Source organism: Mesoplodon mirus, assembly GCF_964341445.2.
Source record: "Mesoplodon mirus genome assembly, chromosome: 5".
Taxonomy (NCBI): domain Eukaryota; kingdom Metazoa; phylum Chordata; class Mammalia; order Artiodactyla; family Ziphiidae; genus Mesoplodon; species Mesoplodon mirus.
In genome coordinates, this window is record NC_138980.1 from 75,464,402 (window position 1) to 75,487,133 (window position 22,732).

The 22,732-nt window shown below is 37.6% G+C and overlaps 2 protein-coding genes across 3 annotated transcripts in view; both read right to left on the reverse strand.

Moving 5' to 3' along the window:
- Positions 1-5,183, reverse strand: part of CDC42SE2 (CDC42 small effector 2) — a 164,935-nt gene extending 159,752 nt beyond the window's left edge. Inside the window, exon 1 of the mRNA XM_082623761.1 lies at positions 5,089-5,183. The gene's annotated coding sequence lies outside the window, so the exon portion shown is untranslated. The remainder of the gene's footprint in view (positions 1-5,088) is intronic.
- An 11,125-nt stretch (positions 5,184-16,308) lies between these two features.
- LYRM7 (LYR motif containing 7) overlaps positions 16,309-22,732 on the reverse strand; it is a 37,800-nt gene continuing 31,376 nt past the window's right edge. For both annotated transcript variants that reach the window (XM_082623758.1, XM_082623757.1), the window contains exon 5: positions 16,309-17,287. In XM_082623758.1, the coding sequence (XP_082479884.1) occupies positions 17,217-17,287 (71 nt within the window). In that variant the 3' untranslated portion in view covers positions 16,309-17,216. The remainder of the gene's footprint in view (positions 17,288-22,732) is intronic.

Consider the following 22,732-nt stretch of genomic DNA (forward strand, 5'->3'; position numbering starts at 1 on the left):
ATTTATAGGAATTCAGTACTTTAAAGTAATTCCTGTACCAACCATTACTCAGCCACATTAATATAAAATGCAAAGAAATTAGAGTGATCATAAACAGAATTAATCAAGACCTTATTCCAATAGACACCTACAACACATTTGCTGTGGCCACCCACAACTTTTCTTTTCTGCATTGTGTGTGTATCAAAGCCACAACACGATGTGTTTGCAAATGACATTTATAGCAGCTCAAGTTCTGTATATAATAGTTAATGACCCATCTCCAAGAATTCTATTTTTCAGCCTATTGGTTCACTATTGTAGAGGGAAGTAATAAAGCTCTACAGTTCCTGAAAAAAATGGTCAGACTTTTTATTTTTAGTGTAAAGGGTCAGAATTTCATTCTTCAGAAAGGGATACTGAGGTACATTCAGAATTAGCAACAAATATAAGCTGCTATCAATCAGGGAGCTTCCTGGTACCAGACTGAATTAAATGGTAATTGGATTATTTTAAAATCTTGAAGTATAACAGAATTATGAGCTTACCACTTACTGGTATAATGTATACCATTATTAATATCAACAATTTCTTTTATTTTTCAAATATATTGTGTTCAAGTCACTATGCCAAGATCACAGGGGCTAACAATGTAACATATATTGTATTTTTTTTTTAAATAAAAACTTTCATTGGCCAAGATGGTGGAGGAGGAAGACCCTGAGCTCACCTCCTCTCATGGGCACACCAAAATTACAACTATTCACAGAGCAACTATTGATGAGAAAGACTGGAATCTAGCAGAAAAGATCTTCTACATCTAAAGTTATAAAGAAGGAACCACAACAAGGTGGGGGGGGTGGCGGGCAGGGGCGGGGAGGGGGTAGCGGGCAGAGATGCAGTATAGTCAAGACCCATTCCCTGAGTGGGCAACCAACAAATAGGAGGATAATTACAATTGCAGAGGTTTCCCTCAAGGATTGAGTGGTCCAAGAAACATAGGGCTCCCCAGCCCAGAGGTCCTGCACCAGGAAGACAGATCCCCAGAACGTTTGGCTTTGAAGGTCAATGGGGCTTACATTCAGGACACCCAAGGGGCTGCAGGGATTAGAGACTGCACTCTTAAAGGATGCACACAAAATCTCACAAGCTCTGGGAGCCAGGGCAGAAGCAGTAATTCGAAAGGAGACTGGGTCAGGTTCACCTGCTGATCTTGGAGAGTCTCCTGGAGAGACAAGGAGGCAACTGGAGCTCACCCTGAGGTCACAGACACTGGTGGCAGCCCTTCTGGGGAGCTTGTTCTACCATGTGGACACTGGTGCTGGTGAGTGCCATTTTAGAATCTTTCTCTAGCTTATTAGCTTCAGGACCTGGCCCTGCCCACCAGCCTCTGGAAACCATATGGGAACACCTCAGGCCAAGCAACTAGACACAGGCCCACCCACCATCAGGCAGGTTGCTTTAAGACTCCCTGAGCCCACAACAAGCCTGGGACACAGCCCTGTCCATCAGAGGGCCCATGACCTGGCCTTACACACCAGTGGACAGGCACAAGCCCCAGGAACCCCAGGGCCCTGAAGCCAGAGACCTTGGGGCCCAGCTCTGCCTACCAGTGAGGTGGCATTAGCCCTGGGACCCCTGGGCCTCGGCTCCAACCACCAGTGGGCCCTGAAGTCAGACAACCTTGGACCCAGCTCCACCCACTACTGGCAGGCACCAGCCCCAGGATTTCCTGGACTCAGGCCCCATCCACCAGCAGGCAGACGCTAGCCCCAGGAATGCCACAGCCCCACAGCTTTCTGTGGCAGGACCCAGCCCACCCTCAAGGGGCCAACATCAGATCTGAGACACCTTGGGCCCCTCACCCAGCTGCCCCAAGATCTGGTCTCACTCACCAGCAGGTGACACAAACTTCAGGACAGGACACCCTGGACCCTGCAGCCAACTGTGTCAGGAACTTGCCCAGCCCACCAGTGGGCCAAAACCAGCTCCAGGACCCCCAGGATCCTGAAGCCAGAGATCCAGGGGCCTGGGTCCACCCACCACTGAGCCAGCACTAGCCCCAGAGCTCCATGGGCCTTTTAGTTGTCTCATGCATTTCTACCTGTTTATGTTTTGTGCAGTTCTAAAAGGGAAATTTATAGTGACACAAGCCTACCTCAGGAAACAAGAAAAATCTCAAATAAACAACCTAACCTTATACCTAAAGGAACTAGAAGAAGAACAAACAAAACCCAAAGTTAGAGAAGGAAAAAGATAATAAAGATCAGAGCAGAAATAAATGAAAGAGACTAAAAAAAGAGACATAGAAAAGATCAATGAAACTAAAAGTTGGTTCTTTGAAAAGAAAAACAAAATTGATAAACTTTTAGCCAACCTCATCAGGAAAAAAAGAGGGCCCAAATCAACAGAATAAGAAATGTAAAAGGAAAAGTTACATTGATACCACAGAAATACAAAGGATCGTGAGAGATTAGTAAATAAATAAAATGGACAACCTAGGACAAATTCCTAGAAATGTACAATCTTGTAAGACTGAACCAGGAAGATACAGAAAATATGAACAGACCAATTACCAGTAATGATATTGAATCAGTAACTGCAAAATTCCCAACCAACAAAAGTTCAGAACCAGAAGCCTTCACAGGTGAATTCTACCAAACATTTAGTATTAACACCTATTCTTCTCAAACTATTCCAAAAAATTGCAGAGGAAGGAACAGTTCCAAACTCATTCTACAAGGCCAGCATCACCCTGATACCAAAACTAGACAAAGATATCACAAAAAGAAAATTACAAGCCATTGACTTCAGTCTATACTACAAAGCTACAGTAATCACAACAGTGTGGCACTGACTCAAAAACAGACACATAGATCAATGGTCAGAATAGAGAGCTCAGAAATAAACCCATGTACTTATCGTCAATTAATCTACAGCAAAGGAGATAAGAATATACAATGAAGAAAATACAGTCACTTTAATAAGAAGTGCTGGGAAAACTGGACAGCTACATGTAGTATAATGAAATTAGGACATTTTCTCACACTATATACAAAAATAAACTCAAAATGGATTAAACACTTATATGTAAGACCAAAACCCATAAAACTCCTAGAAGAAAACATAGGTGGAACACTGACATAAATTGTAGCAATATGTTTTTGGATCTGTCTCCTAAGGAAAAAGAAATAAAAGCAAAAATAAACCAATGGGACCTAATTAAATTTAAAAGTTTTTGCACAGCAAAGGAAACCATCAACAAAACGAAAAGGCAACCTACTGAATGGGAGAAAATATTTGCAAATGATATGACCTATAAGGGATTAATATCCAAAATATAGAAACGGTTCATATAACTCAACAACAAAAAAACAACTGGAATAAAAAATGGGCAGAAGATCTGAATAGATTTTTTTCAAAGAAGACGTACAAATGGCCAACCGGCACATGAAAAGATGCTTGACATAATTAATCATCAGAGAAATGCAAATCAAAACCACATTGAGATATCACTTCACACCTGTCAGAATGGCTATCTTCAAGGGACTTCCCCGGTGGTCCAGCAGCTAACACTCCACACTCGCAATGCAGGGGGCCAGGGTTTGATCCCTGGTCAGGGAACTAGATCCCACGTGCCACAACTAAAGATCCTGCATGCTGCAACTAAAAAGATCCAGCATGCCACAACTAAAAGATCCCGTATGCCACAACTAAAGATCCCACATGCTGCAACGAAGATCCTGCAGGCAGCAACGGAGGTCCCGTGTGCCACAACTAAGACTCAGCACAGCCAAATAAATTTTTTTAAAAAAAAGAAAAAAAATGGCTATCATCAAAAAGATGACAAATAACAAATGTTGAAATGGATGTGGAGAAAAGGGAACCCTTATACACTGTTGGTAGGATGTAAATTGGTGCAGCATCTATGAAAAATAGTATGGAGATTCCTCAAAAAACTAAAATCCAGGGATGATAAATGATTTGCTCAAAGACCCAATTTTCACTGACAGAGCTATGACTAGAACCCAGAATCCTGTTCCCTCTTTGGTAGGCTTATCTCCAGGTGACGTTAGACATTTATTGAATGAATAATGACCCCACACATTAACTCACTTTGAATTTCAACTCATAATTAGTTCTTTTCTAATGGACTTGCCATCTTGTTTTGGTCTGAATAGGTAACAAACTGTCCCTGGGGTACTTACGTCCCAGAAGAGAAACAACCAGTTTTACAATTCTGCCTCTCCTGCTCAAGCAGTTTGAGCTAATTACAGAAGAGCCTTATTTGGTGTAGTGGGTTCTGTGCAACTACCGAGACGTCCCCTTCAGAAGGAGGCATTAATTTCCTTAGCTCCTGGGACTGTGCACAGCTACTGTTCTTTCTAGGAGTTGTCACACTGAAGGAAGCTGCCTCACTAAGGTTTTATCTCTTCCCTGGGGTTGCCCCACCTTCAATGACTGTTGATACCAACGAACAAAAGCCCAGTCCCCTTCCCACAGTTCAGAATAATTCTGAAAGCCAGTTCAGCTCCAGGCCTCCTCTGCAGCTGCATCACAGTTCAACAACTTCCTCTGCCCAATCTCACTTCTCACTCCCTCGCAGAGGTTACTCCTGACTGCACTCCTACATCCGTATCTCTGTCTCAAGGTCCATTTCTCTGGAAATCTTACCTAAAACAGTAGCCCTTTCACTCTGTTGCCAGAGTAAAAGATAACAGGAGAGAAAAATGCTACAAAAGAAGTTTGTGGCAGAAAGCTTAAGGTTTCCCCAAACTTCTCCTGCCTCACAAAATCCCATTTTTTTATTCCAATTTATATATTTTAAATGATGTTAGGTATGAGTTATTTTATATGTTTACTTCTTTCAAGAGATTAAAAGCACATTATCTTATATATTTATATTTTACAAACCACTTTCTAATAAATTACTTTATATTCTTAAAACTCTAATTCCTGTGTAGCAGTAATTACACTATAATTGCCTACTTTCTGAGAGTCTTTCCTGCTAGACTGTCTTGTCTTTGATTCTCTAGCACCTATATCACAATTCACAACTCCATATGGGATCCTCAGTGAATTAACAATTGCCCTTCAAGATATACTTACAGTAAAAAACTACAGAACAGGGCTTCCCTGGTAGCGCAGTGGTTGAGAGTCCGCCTGCTGATGCAGGGGACACGGGTTAGTGCCCCGGTCCAGGAAGATCCCATGTGCCGCGGAGCAGCTGGGCCCGTGAGCCACGGCCGCTGAGCCTGCGCGTCCGGAGCCTGTGCTCTGCAACGGGAGAGGCCACAACAGTGAGAGGCCCGTGTACCGCAAAAAAGAAAACAAAAAACAAAAAACAAAAATTACAGAACATATGAGGAAAGACTATGTCATGAACAAATAGAATATTCTGAAAGAGTATAAAATTATCTTTAAATGATGAAAGATATAAAAGATATAAAGAACACATAACTGTGAAAAAGGAACAGAGAAAGAGAGAAAGAGAGAGAGAGAGAGACAGAGACAGAGAGAGAAAGAGAGAGAGAGAGAGAGGGAGAATATGGGTCTACCCCTCTACCCCTGAGCTCTCTCTGGTCAGTTGCTAACCATCCTTCAGTTCTTTCACCAATACTACACTTAAAAAAAAATCATTATGGCTTTGTACTATTTTTTAAACAGCTTTATTGAGTTATGATTGAACTATAGTAAACTATACACATTAAAAATGTACATACACCCATGAAACCATCACCACAATCAGGATAATGAAAATATCCATCACCCTTTAAAATTTCCTCATGCACCTTTTCAGTCCCTCCCTCCACCCATCTCCCTGCTCTCATCCCCTGGCAACCACTGATCTGCTTTCAGTAACTATGAATTAATTTGTGTTTTCTAGAACTTTATAGAAAAGGAATCATAAAATATGTACTTGTTTTTGTATGGTTTCTTTCACTCAGGATAAGTACCTTGAGATGCATCTATGTTGCTGTTTGCAGCAATAGTTCATTTCTTTTTATTCATGATAAGTATTCTATTGTACAGACATACCGATTTGGTTATTCCTTCATCTGCTGATGGATATTTGGGTTGTTTCCAGTTTGAGGCCATTACAAATAAGGCTGCTATAACTAAGTCTTTTTTTAAAAATTGAGATGTAATTGACATTCAATATTATACCAGTATCACGCACACAACATAATGATTTGATGTTTGTATATATTGCCAAATGATCACCACATTAAGTCTATACACAGCTGCAAATCTTTTTTTCTTGTGATGAGAACTTTTAAGATATATTCTCTTAGCAACTTTCAAATATATAATATTATTAACTATAGTCACCACGCTGTACATTACAAACCCATGGTTTATTTATTTTACAACTGGAAGTTTGTACCTTTTGATTCCCTTCACCCATTTCTCCCACCCCTGAAACCCTGACTTCAGCAAACACCCATTACTATGAGTTTGGGTTTTTTGTTTGTTTTGTTTTCTTCTTAGATTCCACGTCTAAGTGAGAGCATCCATTATTTGTCTTTCTCCGTTTGACTTAGAAGACAAGGTCCACCTATGTTGTCATAAACGGCAAGATTTCCTTCTTTTTTTTATGGCTGAATGATACTGCACTGTATTATATGCATACACACACATATACATATATACAGACACACACAACATTTTCCTTATCCAGTCATTCATTAAAAGACACTTAGGTTGCTTCCATGTCTTGGCTATGGTAAATAATGCTGCAACGAACATAGGGGTGCATATATTTTTTCCAGTTAGCATTTTCATTTCCTTCATATAAACACCCAGAAGGAGAATTGCTGGATGACATGTTAGGCCTATTTTTTTAAATTATATACATTTCAACATTATACAGCATTATACTTCAATGCTGTATCTGTATACACTACAAAGTGAGCACTACCACAAATTTTGTTACCATCCATCACCATACAGTTGGCCTGTTCACCATTTCACCCACTGGCAACTCCTCTCCCTCTGGCAACTACTAATCTAATCTCTGTATCTATGAGTTTGTTTTTGTTTTATTTTATTTTTTTAAGGTTCCACATATGAATGAAATCGTGTTTTGTCTTTCTCCATCTGACTTACTTCAATTAGCATAATACCTTCAAGGTCCGTCCATGTTGTTCAAATGGCAGGATTTCATTCTTTTCTATGGCTAAGTAGTATTCCATTGTGTATATATGTCACACCTTTATCCATTTACCCACTGATGGACACTTAGGTTGTTTCCATATCTTGGCTATTATAAATAATGGTGCAGTGAACATAGGGGTGCATATACCTTTTCAAATTAGTGTTCTCATGTTCTTCAGATAAATACCCAGAAGTGGAGTAGTTGGGTCACACAGTTGTACTATTTTTAATTTTTTGAGGATCCTCCATACTGTTTTCCTCAGTAGCTCCACCAATTTACATTCCCACTAACAGTGAACAAGAGCTCCCTTTTCTCCATATGCTTGCCAACACTTGCTATTTCTTGTCTTTTTGCTAATAGCCATTCTAACAGGTGTGAGATGATAGCTCACTGTGGTTTTGATTTGCATTTCCCTGATGATTAGTGATGCTGAACGTCTTTTCGGTAATTCCCTGGCGGTCCAATGGTTAGGACCCCATGCTTTCACAGCTGAGGGCTCGGGTTTGATCCCTGGTTGGGGAACTATGATCCCACAAGCTGTGTGGCGTGGCCAAAAAAAAAAACCCATCTTTTCATGTACCTGTTGGCCATCTGAATGTCTTCTTTGGAAAAATGTCTATTCAGATCCTCTGCCCATTTTAAAATTAGATTTTTTTTGCTATTCAGTTATATGAGTTCTTTATATAATTTGGATATTAACTCCCTATCAGATATATTATTTGCAAATATTTTCTGTCTGGAAGTTGCCTTTTCATTTTGTTGATGATTTCTTTTGCTGTGTAATATAAACATGTAAGTCTTTGTGCTTTCACTTCCCTTAGGTAAATACCTAGGAGCAGGAAGTCTGGATTATAAAGGAAGTATATGTTTAACTTTGCAAGAAACGGCTGAATAGTTTTCCAAAGTTGTTCTGCCATTTTACATTTCTCTCAGTAATGAATGAGGATTTCCGTTCCTTTACATCCTTGCCAAGACTTGGTATGTTCAGTCATTCTAATTTTAGCTATCATAATAGGTATGTAGTAGTATCTCATTATGATTTTAATTTGTAATGACTAATGATGTTGAGATCTTTTTACATGCTTATTTTCCATTTGTACATATATAGTTTTTCCATTTATATATTTTTTGAAAAAGTATCTACTCAAATATTAAAAAGTTGTTTTTTGTTTTCTTATGATTAAAAGTTCTTTATATTTTCTGGATAACAAGTTTTTTTTTAATCAGTTTATGATTTTTATTATTTTCTCCCCATCTGTGGCTTATCTTCTCATTCTCTTAACAATTATCTTTTATAGAGCAAAGGTTTTTAACTTTGACAAAGTCCAGTTTATTAATTTTTTCTTGTATGTATTGTGCTTTTGGTGTCATATCTTAGAAATCTTTGTCTAACCCAAAGTCACAAAGATTTTCTCCTGTTACTTCAAGAAGTTTTACAGTTTGAGGCTTTGTATTTAGATCTATGATTGATTTTGAGATAATTTTTGTATATGGTGTCAAGCATGGACCAAAGTTCCATTTTTTTGCATATAGATATCTAATTTTATTCTTTTGTCATAGCTGATTTAGCTATTTAAGGACCTTTATTATTCCTCATAAATTTTTGAGTAAGTTTTATCAGTTCCTTATAAAAATCCTACTGCAATTTTAACTGTGATTACAACAAATTTAAAGATCTGGGAATAATCAACAAGAGTATGTTTCTCCAATTATTTCACTGAAACTGTCTTGCCAAAGTCACCAAAGTCAGCTCCATGTTGCCCTTCCTAGTGGAATTTTTAATTATGATCGCAATGCAGTCACTCCCTCACAAAAAACCACTTTTTTTACTTGGGTTCTAAGACTCTACACACCAGGGGTCAACAAGCTTTTCCTGCAAGGGGGCCAGATAGCAATTTTGGGCTTTGTGGATCATACAGTTTGTTGAAATTACTCAACTATGCCACTGTAGTATGAAAGCAGCCATAGAGAATATGTAAATGAATAAGTGTGGTAGTGTTCCAATAAAAGTTTATTTACAAAAAAAGACAGTGGGTCAGATTTGGCCCCTGTGAGCCATAGTTTGCCAACTTCTGTTCTACATTCTCCTTGTTTTCAGAAACTTCTTTGTCTCTTGTGCTTGTTGTTTCTTAACTCTTTAACTTTTAACATTGGAGTGCCACAAAAGACTCAATCATGGACTTTTCTTCTTCTCTATGTCAATTTCTTAGTGATTTCATCCAATGTCATGACTGTAAGTATTTTATCTATATTAATGGCTCCCAAATTTATATCTCCAGCCCAGACCACTTCCTGAACTTCAGATCTTAGTCCAGTGTCTTATTAACATCTCCACTTGGATACCTTCTAGATATTTCAATTAATACATGCCCAAAATGAAATGCCTGATCTTTTTTCACAAATCTAGTCTGTTTTCACCATTACAGTTGATGACAACAATATCCTTCCACCTGCACAGGCCAAAACCCTTGGGAATCATCCCTGACTCTTTTCTTTTCCTCTTACCTCAGATTCAATCCATCAGGAAACCCAGGAGCTGTATCAAAATATAGCCATAATTTTGCCACTTCTCACCACCATCACTGCTGCCACTCTGGTATAAGTCACTATCATCTCTTACCTAGAATAACGCAAGAAACTTCTAATTAGTATCCCTGAATTCATCCTTGCCACCACGGTCTATTCTCAACACAACAGCCAGAATGATGTCTTTAAAACTTAAAATCAGATCATATCACTCCTCTTCCCAAAACCATCTAATGGCTCTGCATTTTATTAAGAGTAAAAACCACAGTCCTTATAATAGCCTACGTAACCTGGCATCTACTCTCTGCCTCCTTCTACCATATCATTTCCATTACTTTTTAAAAATATATATTTATTTATTTGGTTGCACCAGGTCTTAGTTGCAGCAGGCGGGCTCCTTAGTTGCGGCATGCGTGTGGGATCTAGTTCCCTGACCAGGGATCAAATTCAGGCCCCCTGCTTTGGAAGCGCGGAGCCTTATCCACTAGGCCACCAGGGAAATCCCTCATTTCTATGACTCTGTCTCCTACTACTATCCCCCTAAAATCACTTTGCTCCTGTCACTTGGTTCTCCTCAAACATAGCAGACAAGAACCTGTCTCAGGAACACTGCATTAGCAGTTTGCTCTGCTTGGAAAGCTCTTCCCTTAGATATCTGCATGGCTAGATCCCTCAGATCCTTCGTCTTTGCTCAACTATCACTTCCTTAGTGAGAGCTTCCCTAATTGCAGGACTTCAAATTGCAACACCCCGTTCTTCCTAGCTTTCCTATTTCCCTTTTCTACCTTATCTTTCTCTATATTACTTTTCACCTTCTTATTTACTTTTTAATTTTGTTTATTATCTGTCTCTTACCTACAGAAAGTTAAGTTCCCCCAAGGCAGTGAATTAGTGAGAGTCTTAAAAGGAAATAGATGATGTACTTAAAATACATGTTTGAGGAAGATTTATTTATAAAGAGTCTATTTACAAAACTGTGCATGTAAAGGAACTCACATGGATAGTAGCAGATGAGATGTTGCTGTCCCAGATCTGAAGATGGGAGGGAAGCTCTTATCCAAACTGGAAGGAAAGAACTGTACAGAGGTCACCGTGAGAGATACTTTGAGGGGCAATGCCAGCATGAGGCAATCTCTCGGGGAAAGAGCCAGGAAAAAAAATACCTGCCTTCACTCTCTTCCCTCCTTCTGATCTCCGGCCAGGGTCCCCCACTGGCTGAACCAACCAAAAGTCAGAGGGTACAAGAGCCACTTGAGCTGATTCATATAGGTTAGTCTTCCCACAGAAGGCTGAGAGCAACATCAAGAAGGGCTGAGAGTGAATCTAAAATCACAAGCAGAAGATGAGGCAGGCATTTTTGTTACTTTGGTTCATGGCTGTATCCTACTTGTAGTAGGTCTATAATAAACATGTGTCTAGGTCTTTGTTCAAAAAAGAGGGAATGACCAATTATGCAATTGCTACTGATAGGGTGAATAAAGTAAGAAATGAGAATTGACCTCTGGACTTACCAAGTAAAGGTCAATAGTAATTGGGACAAGAAGGGTTTTAGTGGAGTGGTTGGGATTAAATTCTGATTGGGGTCTGTATAAGAGAGAATGGGGACAGAAGTGGAGACAGTAAATATAGAAACCTCTTAGAACAAAGAAGAGCAGAAAAATGGTGCTGAAGCTCGAGAGGGGGAGCTGGGGTTCAAGAAAGGGTTTTTTTTTTTTGTTTGTTTGTTTTTTTGCGGTACGCGGGCCTCTCACTGTTGTGGCCTCTCCCGTTGTGGAGCACGGGCTCCGGACGCGCAGGCTCAGCAGCCATGGCTCACGGGCCCAGCCGTTCTGCGGCATGTGGGATCTTCCCGGACCAGGGCACGAACCCACGTCCCCTGCATCGGCAGGCGGACTCTCAACCACTGAGCCACCAGGGAAGCCCGAAAGTTTTTTTTTTTGATGGGAAATATTTCAGAATGTTGAATGCTGTTGAGAACAATCCAGTGGAGAGAGGGAAAAAGATATTTGGCAGAGGAGGGGGACAACTGTAGGAGCAAAGTCTTTGAATAGCTAAGAGGGTTAGACTGATTCCAATATATAGTAACTTGGGATATGATCAAAGTAGCTTTACATGTTATCAGGAAAAGGATGGACCATTCAATAAATGATGGTGAAGCAAACTGTTAACTCATTAAAAAAAATAAAATTAGATCCCTCTCTCATGTCATAAATAAAATAAATTCTAGATGACGTAAAGGCCCAAACATAAAAAGCAAAACTTCAACATTCAGAGGAAAATGTACTAGAATATCTTTATGATTTGGAGTAGAAAGAATTTCTTAAAAAGCTATAAAGGCAAAATTAATAATGAATAATGAAAATAATGAATAATGAAAATTAATAATGAATATGATAAAAATAAAGTCCCAAACTACAGGTTTATCATAAACAGGATTGAAAGACAAGTCACATATTGGAAAAAAGGCAATTGTACCACATATAACCAACACAGGATTAATATCAAGAGTATATAAAGGATCAGTAAGAAAAAGCCAGACAACCCAATAGAGAAAAGTGAACAAAGGATATGAATACACATTCATAATGGAAAACTGTAATGACCATAAGCATGACAAGATGATCTACCTCAACGGTAATCCAGAAATGCAAATTAAAGCAATGTGATACCTTTTCATATCCATGAGTTTGACAAAAATGAGAAAAGTTATACATAACAATAACAGTGAGGATATGGTGAAAAGGGACCTCTCACACAGGATTGATTGAGGTATAAATTGGTACAGTTACTTTAAAGAACAAGTAAAAAATTCCTGGAAAACTGGAATATGTACATACCCTATGCCTCAACAGTTCTGCTTCTTGGTATATACCTAGATCAACTTTTACATGGGTGCAAGAATCCATGTGCTAGTGTTTTCAGTAAATTCATTTGCAATATCAAAAAAATGAAACAGGGCTTCCCTGGTGGCGCAGTGGTTGGGAGTCCGCCTGCTAATGCAGGGGTCAAGGGTTCGATCCCCAGTCTGGGAAGATCCCACATGCCATGAAGCCTAGAAAAAAGCCCGCACGCAGCAACGAAGACCCAATGCAAGCATAAATAAAAGAAAAAAAAAAAGAAAAAAAGAAACAATACTATTGTTTATCAAGAGACATGGATAAATAAACTAGCTTATTCTTACAATGGAACAAGACATAAAAGAGAAAGACTTAGATATTTATCCAACAGTATAGATAAACCTCAGAACCTAATGTGTGATGAAAAGTAAGTTTCAGAATATATGGAGCGTAACACCATTCACTTGCATTTTAAAGCCACAGAACAATACAATATATTGTTTTGAACACATACACGTTTGATAAAAGTATAAAAACAAGTACGGGAGTGATATCCACTGACTATAAAATAGTGATTATCCCTGAAATGAGACAAGAAAATAAAAAGGGAGGTAGGACTTCAGCTTTACAGGATTTTATGACTTAAAAGGAAGGAGATTTTTGTTAAACAAATATGGCAAAATGTAACATCTGTCAAATGTGGGAATTAGGTTTACGAGTGTCGGATGTACCAGTTGCTGATATCTGAAACATATTATAATTTAAAATTTTACATAAAAATCACTAGTAGCTTAGGTATTATTGTCCTTTAAAAATTATAAAACATTTAAACATTCAGGAGTTATCAGAATAAAAGTCCTCAAGTTACTAGTCCCCTTCCCCAAATCTCATTTTTCTCCCAGACTAATTATTAACATTTAGCATGCATTACTTCTATGTATTTATATACACATATGCATATATGTGTACAAAAATAGTTGTTTTGTATCTAAGTGTATTCAAAGAGAATATATATTCTGTGATGTGCTTCTTTCACTTGACATGTTTATATATACATATATATATATTCTACATCATACTTTTCAACTTCTGCATAACATCCCAGAGTATGAATGAGCCATATCTTATTTCATTGTTCCCCTAAATTTGGAAATTTAGGCTGTTTAAACAATGCTGTAGAAATTTCTGTACATATACCTGAGGTGTATATTTATTAGTATTCTTTTGAGCCACTGGGATACAGACTGAATAGTATGTTTATTTTAAACTTTGATGTCAATTTCCCTTTCAAAAAGGCCCTATAGGGCTTCCCTGGTGGCGCAGTGGTTGAGAGTCCGCCTGCCGATGCAGGGGACATGGGTTTGTGCCCCGGTCTGGGAAGATCCCACATGCCGCGGAGCGGCTAGGCCCGTGAGCCATGGCCGCTGAGCCTGCGCATCCGGAGCCTGTGCTCTGCAATGGGAGAGGCCAAAACAGTGAGAGGCCCGTGTACCGCAAAAAAAAAAAAAAAAAGGCCCTATAACTTACATTCCTTCCTGAAATATATGAGAGTGCCCATTTTCTCACATGCGTATCACCTTTACATATACTGGATATGACCAGTTTCTTTAACTTTTGCAACTTTAATGAAGAAAAATGTTTCCTTTGTTTTAACCTACATTTCTTTGACCACTAAATGGGTTAGTATTTCTTGTTTTATGAATTTCTTATTTATATCATTTGCTCATTTTTCCATTGAGTTATCTTTTGCTGAGTCATAGGAACATCTTATATCTTAACTATTTTAATTATTACATTGGTGGCAAATTTCTCTAAACTTGATTTATAGTAGCTTTCACAGAATACAGAAGTTTTATATTTTTATGTACACATATCTGTGAATCTGTTGGGATCTTGATAGATTACATTTTAAAGAACTGTCATCTCTACAATTTTCAACTGTCACATTTAGGAACACAGTATGTCTTTCATTTTTAAGTTTTACAGTTTTTTAAAAAAGTTGCTTCCTATTTTACAGTTTTGTTTGCTATTAAACACAGGATCTTTTTTCCATTTCATTTCTGATAGGTTACTCCTGATATATAGTAAAGTTACATTAATTTTGTATTTATTTACTTTCACTTTAGAAAATTCTCCTTAAGAACTGGAATTTTCACTTCTTTGTTGACCTATGGCTTTGTGTTTACAGTGAAATGATTGGTTTTGTCAATGAGTGTAGAAATTCTACCTATTCTTATTACTGTGTGCTTTTTGGACACTGTACTGATGTTAAAATATGCAACTGAAGGCAAAATGAGGACCAACTTAAACACAGTTATACTTGAATCTTAATTTCAATGTTCTGAATTAGATGTTATGCAAACTATCTCTCATATTTCCTTTAGCTTCAAATCTTTAGTGAAGGATTCTTCCCCACATATGCTTGCCAAATCTAAGTCTCCTGGCATACACCCTTTCTGACTTCTGCCAAAAGACTGTTTTACAAAGTCCTGCTGGGCCTCTGAGCCTAGATATCTGCAATTAGAATTTGCACCCACCCACTTTCACTGGGTTTCAATAGTCAAAGTGAAATGTTAGATGTGGGTAATTCCCTCTGGGAACATGGGAAGCTTTTTTTTAACTAACTAAAAAAGATTTAATTAAATCTGACATTGTACCACAGAGAAGTCAGGCACTTAGATAATCATCATTCTCAAAATTTACTCTCTAGAATACTGACAATTTTTGTTTCACAACAGGCCAAGAACTCATAAATTGTTTTAACTGATCTAATAAAACTATTAAATAATGTTAAAATTAATTTGAAATATAAATACATGCTCTTCAAGGACAGGGTGCCAAATCTCTCAAAATTTTATGACAGTGAAACCTATTGTTGATATCCTGGTATATTACATAGGAACTGTACTGCATAGTCTTAAGGCACAAAATCACTATATATATATATTTATATATATACACATATATAATACATAACATATATAGTATATATCTTAAAATGTCTAACATACTAGCTTCAATAAAATAAACATCTGAATGATTATTTTTTTATTTTATGTAACATGTTAGTTATTAATCTCTGTTGCTCCTAATGATAACTAGATTGTAAAAAAAAAAAGAACTATTTTTTGATGAGATATTTAAATTAACATCAGTGAAGAATGGAACAAGGGAATTCAGGTTAAAGAAAAAAAACTAGAAACTTCTAAAAATGTTAAATAATATTAAAACAATTAAAATATATATTAAATTTAAACTATTTTAGCCAACCTTCCTCAAAAGACATAATATAGACACTTACTGAAATAATAGTAAGTCAGAGAATTTACCAGTGATTGTGTCATGATGACCTTTAGCATTTTCTTATAAGGGCAAATTTCAAATCTGAAACAACGTTTATGTAGGTATAATTTCCATACACACAATAAGAAAGAGGCGTGAGAGATAAAAAAATTATGTAGCAAATCTTTTGACCTATATAATCCATTTCACAGACTACTAATCTCCAAAGTATTAGGAGGCATTAAGGGTAGTCTCTGGTTTACTGTTAAGTGTAGTATGTCTAGGCAATTTTGATAATTTTTTTATCTACTAAAATTAAATTATTTTAAAACATGACATTTTATATTGAGCATAGCAATACCAAAATGTTTGCCAACAAACAAAGCTCGCATTGAGAATCTTGTAAAAAATTAAAAACCCTGTGTCATCATCAAATGGGAGAACTGACCAGTGAATAGAAGAGAACACACTGCTCACTGAGAAAACAGAATGGTAAAGACGCATAGATAAAAGAGAAACAAGAAGAATATTAAACACAGTTTTATAGTTCCTACCATTAGATGGTAGAATGCCAAGCTGTTCTGTGATACTGTCAATCTTGTCAGGGATGAAAAATGTTGGAGAAAAAAAAAAAGCCATTTATATCTTATTGATTAAAATGTAGAGGATGCAGCCATATATTACATTTTCACAATAAGGTCTAGCTGTGGTCTAAGTACAGCTAATTCTACTAAGCCTATATTATATAGTTGGATCAAGGGACACTATTTCCTTAAAAAATCAGAATTTCTTTATTCCACAGTTGTCTTATGTGATTTTGACATTTTATTCATCTATCTTCAGAAGACTGATTAAAAATGTTCTTTTAGGAACAGAGATACACTCTATCTCTAAAAGGAAACTGTATAATTATTTGTTAGCTACAGGAATAATTTCAGTGCTTTAGGAACAAAGGCTGCCTTCTGTGGAAAGTTGGCACACACTGTGATTTTTAGACCAATTCTTTTCGGGACTAAACATTAACTTAATCTAATAATTTTAATCTAATAGTTTCATTTCACATGGGAAGAAAACCCACCAACCTGTCAAAACACTTCATTCTCAAATAGCTATGATAAAACCAAAATACTCATTAAGGTCAAACAGAAGTGAATATGATATACCTCCCTAAGCATTTATTTCACTTTATACAGTTTGATTTTCAGTGAAAATGAAATGTCTTCTTACCTAATGTTCTTTAGAAATACTTAACTATGTTCTGCAGTTTTCAGCAATGTTCTTTCAACGTGAAACTTCATTATGAAACTATACTTTAATGCACTCAATTTCAATATGCCATTTCAGAGAAAAATATTTGCATTTCCAGGAGTTTAGCCAGAGTTATATACTTTAAAATTAAAAATGATAAAGACTTAATTTTATTTGAGAAAAATTCATTGCTTCTGAGTTGGTGCATCACAATACGGCACATTTTCTATAAGAAGGTCTTTCCTAGGGACCAATTCTGAAAGAAAAACAAGAAGAATACTTAACATCATTAAAATTAAAATAAAATGCAAATACACTCATTTCCCCCTAAACTTTGTAACAGTAAATTATCTGGTTTTAAAATAAATCTTCCCAGTGATATTTTATTTCAGTTAACTTCTAAGGTGGCGCTCCTGATTTTAAATGGAGATAGTTAATAGGACTCTCATTTCAGATTACACAAAAACATACATGACCAACTTAACCATTTACCATGGATTTATAAAATATAACTAAATAACTGACTAGAATTCAGCTAAAGCACGCTGTCAGTAGCAGATTACAGATTAATGATAATTAAAACCATCAACTGGGGACTTCCCTGGTGGTGCAGTGGTTAAGAATCTGCCTGCCAATGCAGGGGACACGGGTTTGAGCCCTGGTCCAGGAAGATCCCACATGCCGCGGAGCAACTAAACCCGTGCACCGCAACTACTGAGCTTGTGCCCGCTCTAGAGCCCATGAGCCACAACTACTGAGCCCACACGCCTAGAGCCCGTGCTCTGCAACAAGAAAAGCCACTGCAGTGAGAAGCCTGTGCACTGCAACGAAGAGCAGCCCCCTTTCTCTGCAACTAGAGAAAGCCTGAGCACAGCAACGAAGACCCAACACAGCCAAAAATAAATAATTAATTAAAACCATCAACTGGAAAATTAATTCATGCTACCAACTATGTAAAAAGCAAGACCACTTTCCTAATTTAAAGATTTCAGTGACTTCCCTGGCGGTCCAGTGGTTAGGACTCCGCGCTTCCACTGCAGGGCGCCTGGGTTCGATCCCTGGTTGGGGAACTAAGATCCTGCATGCGATTTCAAATTTTACAGAACAGTGGTTCTCAACTGGAGGTGTTCTGGGTGGTCACACCAACTGAAGAATGCTACTGGAATTTAGAGAAGAGGAGCCAGGGATGTGTGGGATAGTCTGTGTAATGCAGAACTATCTGTTCAAAATGACAATAGGGCCCCACTGAGAAACACTGTTCAACAACAAGAAAAACAACAACAAATGCTGAGTCCTAGGGAAGACATCCTGCTGGAGTCAACTGAGGTAAAGCTCTTAAGATAGAAAGTTTTTAGAAGAGCTGAATCCAGGTGAACTGTCATGATCAAAAAATGCTCACACCAAATTCTATGAAATAACTTGCCTATATTCTTCAAAAAGAACAAGGTCATGAAAGACAAAGAAAGACTAAGGAACTGCTCCAGATTAAGGAAGACTAAAAACATACACATACTACTACATGTAATGGTAGATGGCTCATAGGGACCTGCTGTGTAGCTCAGGGAGCTCTTCTCAATACTCTGTAATGACATGTATGGGAGGGTAATGTAAGGAAGAGTGGATATATGTGTATGTGTGGCCAATTCACTTTGCTGTACAGTAGAAACTAACACAACATTGTAGATGAACTATACTTCAATAAAAAGAAAAAAAAGAAGCCTGACTAATACAATGGCATATATAATCATCAATTCTAGAACTTGGAATTTCAGATCATTCTGATCTGAACCCAGTGTCTTTCCAAACTGAATATTGGCTGAGACTGGGCCATACTAATGAATAACACTTTCTCCTTATCTAGAAGTGAGTTGTAAGAACCACTGCAATTGTGCTGTTCCATTCACATGCATGCTTATCCCACAGTTCCTGCACAATATTTTTTTTTCAAAAGACACAGAGAATGTTCGCATATTCTTCTAACAGAAGAAATAAATAGAACATTCTCAAGTGACTGGTTTATTCATTTTAGGAGACAGTATGTATAATGAAATGCATTTTTGCTCAGAAATGAAAAGGGTCCTCTCTGCTACTGTCAAACTTGTTTTTATAAACTCCTATTTTATATTTTATTTTGGTATATCAATCTTGAGTGCTTTATTGTCAGGTCATCACTGGTAAACCCCTTCCCTATGACAGTACACTGTGTACTCAATTTTGGAGTGTGGAAAATACATGTACTTGTTTTGTACCTGTAGTTTGGATATATAGTTGACATCTTTTTTTTTTTTTTAAAGAAGGTGCTGGGGGTAGGAGTTTTATTAATTAATTAATTTATTTTTGCTGTGTTGGGTCTTCACCTCTGTGTGAGGGCTTTTTCTAGTTGTGGCAAGCGGGGGCCACTCTTCATCGCGGCGCGTGGGCCTCTCACTATGGCAGCCTCTCTTGTTGCAGAGCACAGGCTCCAGACGCGTGGGCTCAGTAGTTGTGGCTCACGGGCCTAGTTGCTCCGCGGCATGTGGGATCCTCCCAGACCAGGGCTCGAACCCGTGTCCCCTGCATTAGCAGGCAGATTCTCAACCACTGCGCCACCAGGGAAGCCCCTATAGTTGACATCTTTGTGCTTTGGTGTTTCAAAAATTTTAAGGCTGTAATGAGGAGTCACATTTACAACCATCAGTATATTCTCTACAATGAATATGCTCCCTTAATTAAATCACGATGCTGGAAACACACACACACACACACACACACACACACAAACATGATGATTAAATGCAATCTGTGTGACCTTCAACTGGACCCTAGACCAGAGATCCAATCCATTTTTTTTTCTTCTGCTATAAAGGGCACTCTTAGGACAAATGGAAAATTTGAATAACAGAACTGAATCAATGTTAATATACTGAGTTTGATAATTATACTGTTGTTATATAAGAGAATGTCTTTGCAAATTTAGGAAATACACAATGTAGTATTTTTAAGAAATACACACTGAAGTATTTCTCCAGATCTAAACCCAAGGGGGCTGTTATGATCTGAAAAATGCTCATTTGGGGGAAAAAGTACATTATGCCTGCATTTACCTTCAGAAAGGTCAAGAAAAAAATGAGGGAGAGATGATAAAGCAAATGTGGTAAAATGTTAGCATTTGTAGAATCTGGATAAAGGAAATTCGCATATTCTTCAACTTTCCTTGCACCTTTTCTGTAAATTTGAATCATTAAAAAATGTTTTAGAGATATTACTAAAATGAATTCAAGGGCTTCCCTGGTGGCGCAGTGGTTGAGAGTCTGCCTGCCGATGCAGGGGACGCGGGTTCGTGCCCCGGTCCGGGAAGATCCCACATGCCGCGGAGCGGCTGGGCCCGTGAGCCATGGCTGCTGAGCCTGCGCGTCCGGAGTCTGTGCTCCGCAACGGGAGAGGCCACAACAGTGAGAGGCCTGCGTACCGCAAAAAAAAAAAAAAAAAAAAAAAACATAACAATTAAGAAAATAGTAATAGGAACATACATATCGATAATTACCTTAAATGTGAATGGATTAAATGCTCCAAACAAAAGACACAGGCTCACTGAATGGATACAAAAACAAGACCCATATATATGCTGTCTACAAGAAACCCACTTCACACCTAGGGACACATACACACTGAAAGTGAGTGGATAGAAAAAGATATTCCATGCAAATAGAAATCAAAAGAAAGCTGGAGTAGCAATACTCATATCAGATAAAATAGACTTTAAAATAAAGAATGTTACAAGAGACAAGGAAGGACACTACGTAGTGATAAAGGGAACAATCCAAGAAGATATAACCATTATAAATATATATGCACCCAACATGGGAGCATCTCAATACATAAGGCAACTGTTAACAGCTATAAAAGTGGAAATCAACAGTGACACAGTAATGGTGGAGGACTTTAACACCTCACACCAATGGACAGATCATCCTAGCAGAAAATTAGTAAGGAAACACAAGCTTTAAATGACACAATAGACCAGATAGATTTGATATTTATAGGACATTCCATCCAAAAACAGATTACACTTTCTTCTCAAGTGCACATGGAACATTCTCCAGGATAGATCACATCTTGGGTCACAAATCAAGCCTCAGTAAATTTAAGAAAATTGAAATCATACCGAGCATCTTTTCTGACCACAACACTATGAGATCAGAAATCAATTACAGGGAAAAAAAATGTTAAAAACACAAACACATGGAGGCTAAACAATACGTTACTAAATAACCAAGTGGTCACTGAAGAAATCAAAGAGGAAATCAAAAAATATCTAGAGACAAATGACAATGAAAACACAATGATTCAAAACCTATGGGACGCAGCAAAAGCAGTTCTAAGAGGGAAATTTATAGCTAAACAAGCCTACCTCAAGAAACAAGAAAAATCTCAAATAAACAATCTAACCTTACACCTAAAGGAACTAGAGAAAGAAAACAAACAAAACCCACAGTTAGTAGAAGGAAAGAAATCATAAAGTTCAGAGCAGAAATAAATGAAATAGAAACAAAGAAAACAATAGCAAAGATCAATAAAACTAAAAACTGGTTCTGAGAAGATAAGCAAAATTGATAAACCATTAGCCAGACTCATCAAGAAAAAGAGGGAGAGGACTCAAATCAATAAAATTAGAAATGAAAAAGGAGAAGTTACAACAGACACCACAGAAATACAAAGCATCCTAAGAGACTACTACAAGCAACTCTATGCCAATAAAATGGACAACCTGGAAGAAGTGGACAAATTCTTAGAAAGGTATAACCTTCCAAGACTGAACCAGGAAGAAACAGAAATATAAACAGACCAATCACAAGTAATGAAATTGAAACTGTGATTAAAAATCTTCCAACAAACAAAAGTCCGGGACCAGATGGCTTCACAGGTGAATTCTATCAAACATTTAGAGAAGAGCTAACACCCATCCTTCTCAAACTCCCCCCAAAAATTGCAGAGGAAAGAACACTCCCAAACTCATTCTATGAGGCTACCATCACCCCAACACCAAAACCAGACAAAGATACTACAAAAAAAAGAAAATTACCGACCAATATCACTGATGAATATAGACACAAAAATCCTCAACACAATACTGGCAAACAGAATCCAACAACAAATTAAAAGGATCAAAATATATATATATATATATATATAAATATAGAATCATTATATTGTGTACTTGAAACTAGTATAGTGTTATATGTCAACTATACCTCAATTAAAAAAAAAAAGTCTCCTCAGCTTCAAACAGTTCACAAGCTAGTGGAAAAGTCCAACAAATAGTTGTTTAAGTAAGAGATTTAACTTTCTCACATGTCAAGAAATATAGATTAAGGCAACCTTAGGCTACTGCAGGTCCTTAGTACCACCAAGGACCCAGGCTCTTCTTTTTTTTCCTGTTCTGCTCCTCTTCATGTATGGTTTCTGTCTTCACTGCAGCTGTCACATCGCATCTGCATTCCAGGCAGGAAGAGGGGAAAAGGGCGAAAAGGAGAGTGCTAGCTCGGCCTCTGCCTTTTAACAGGAAAACAGTAGCTTTACTGGAAGCAACATTCAGTAGACAGCTGCTTACACTGACCAGAAAGGTGTCACATGGTCTGAGATATCACTTTTTTTCCTCCCCTGTCACACCGTACTCTGAACACAATTTTTCAGTTAGTGAGAAAGAAAAGATATTGAGAGG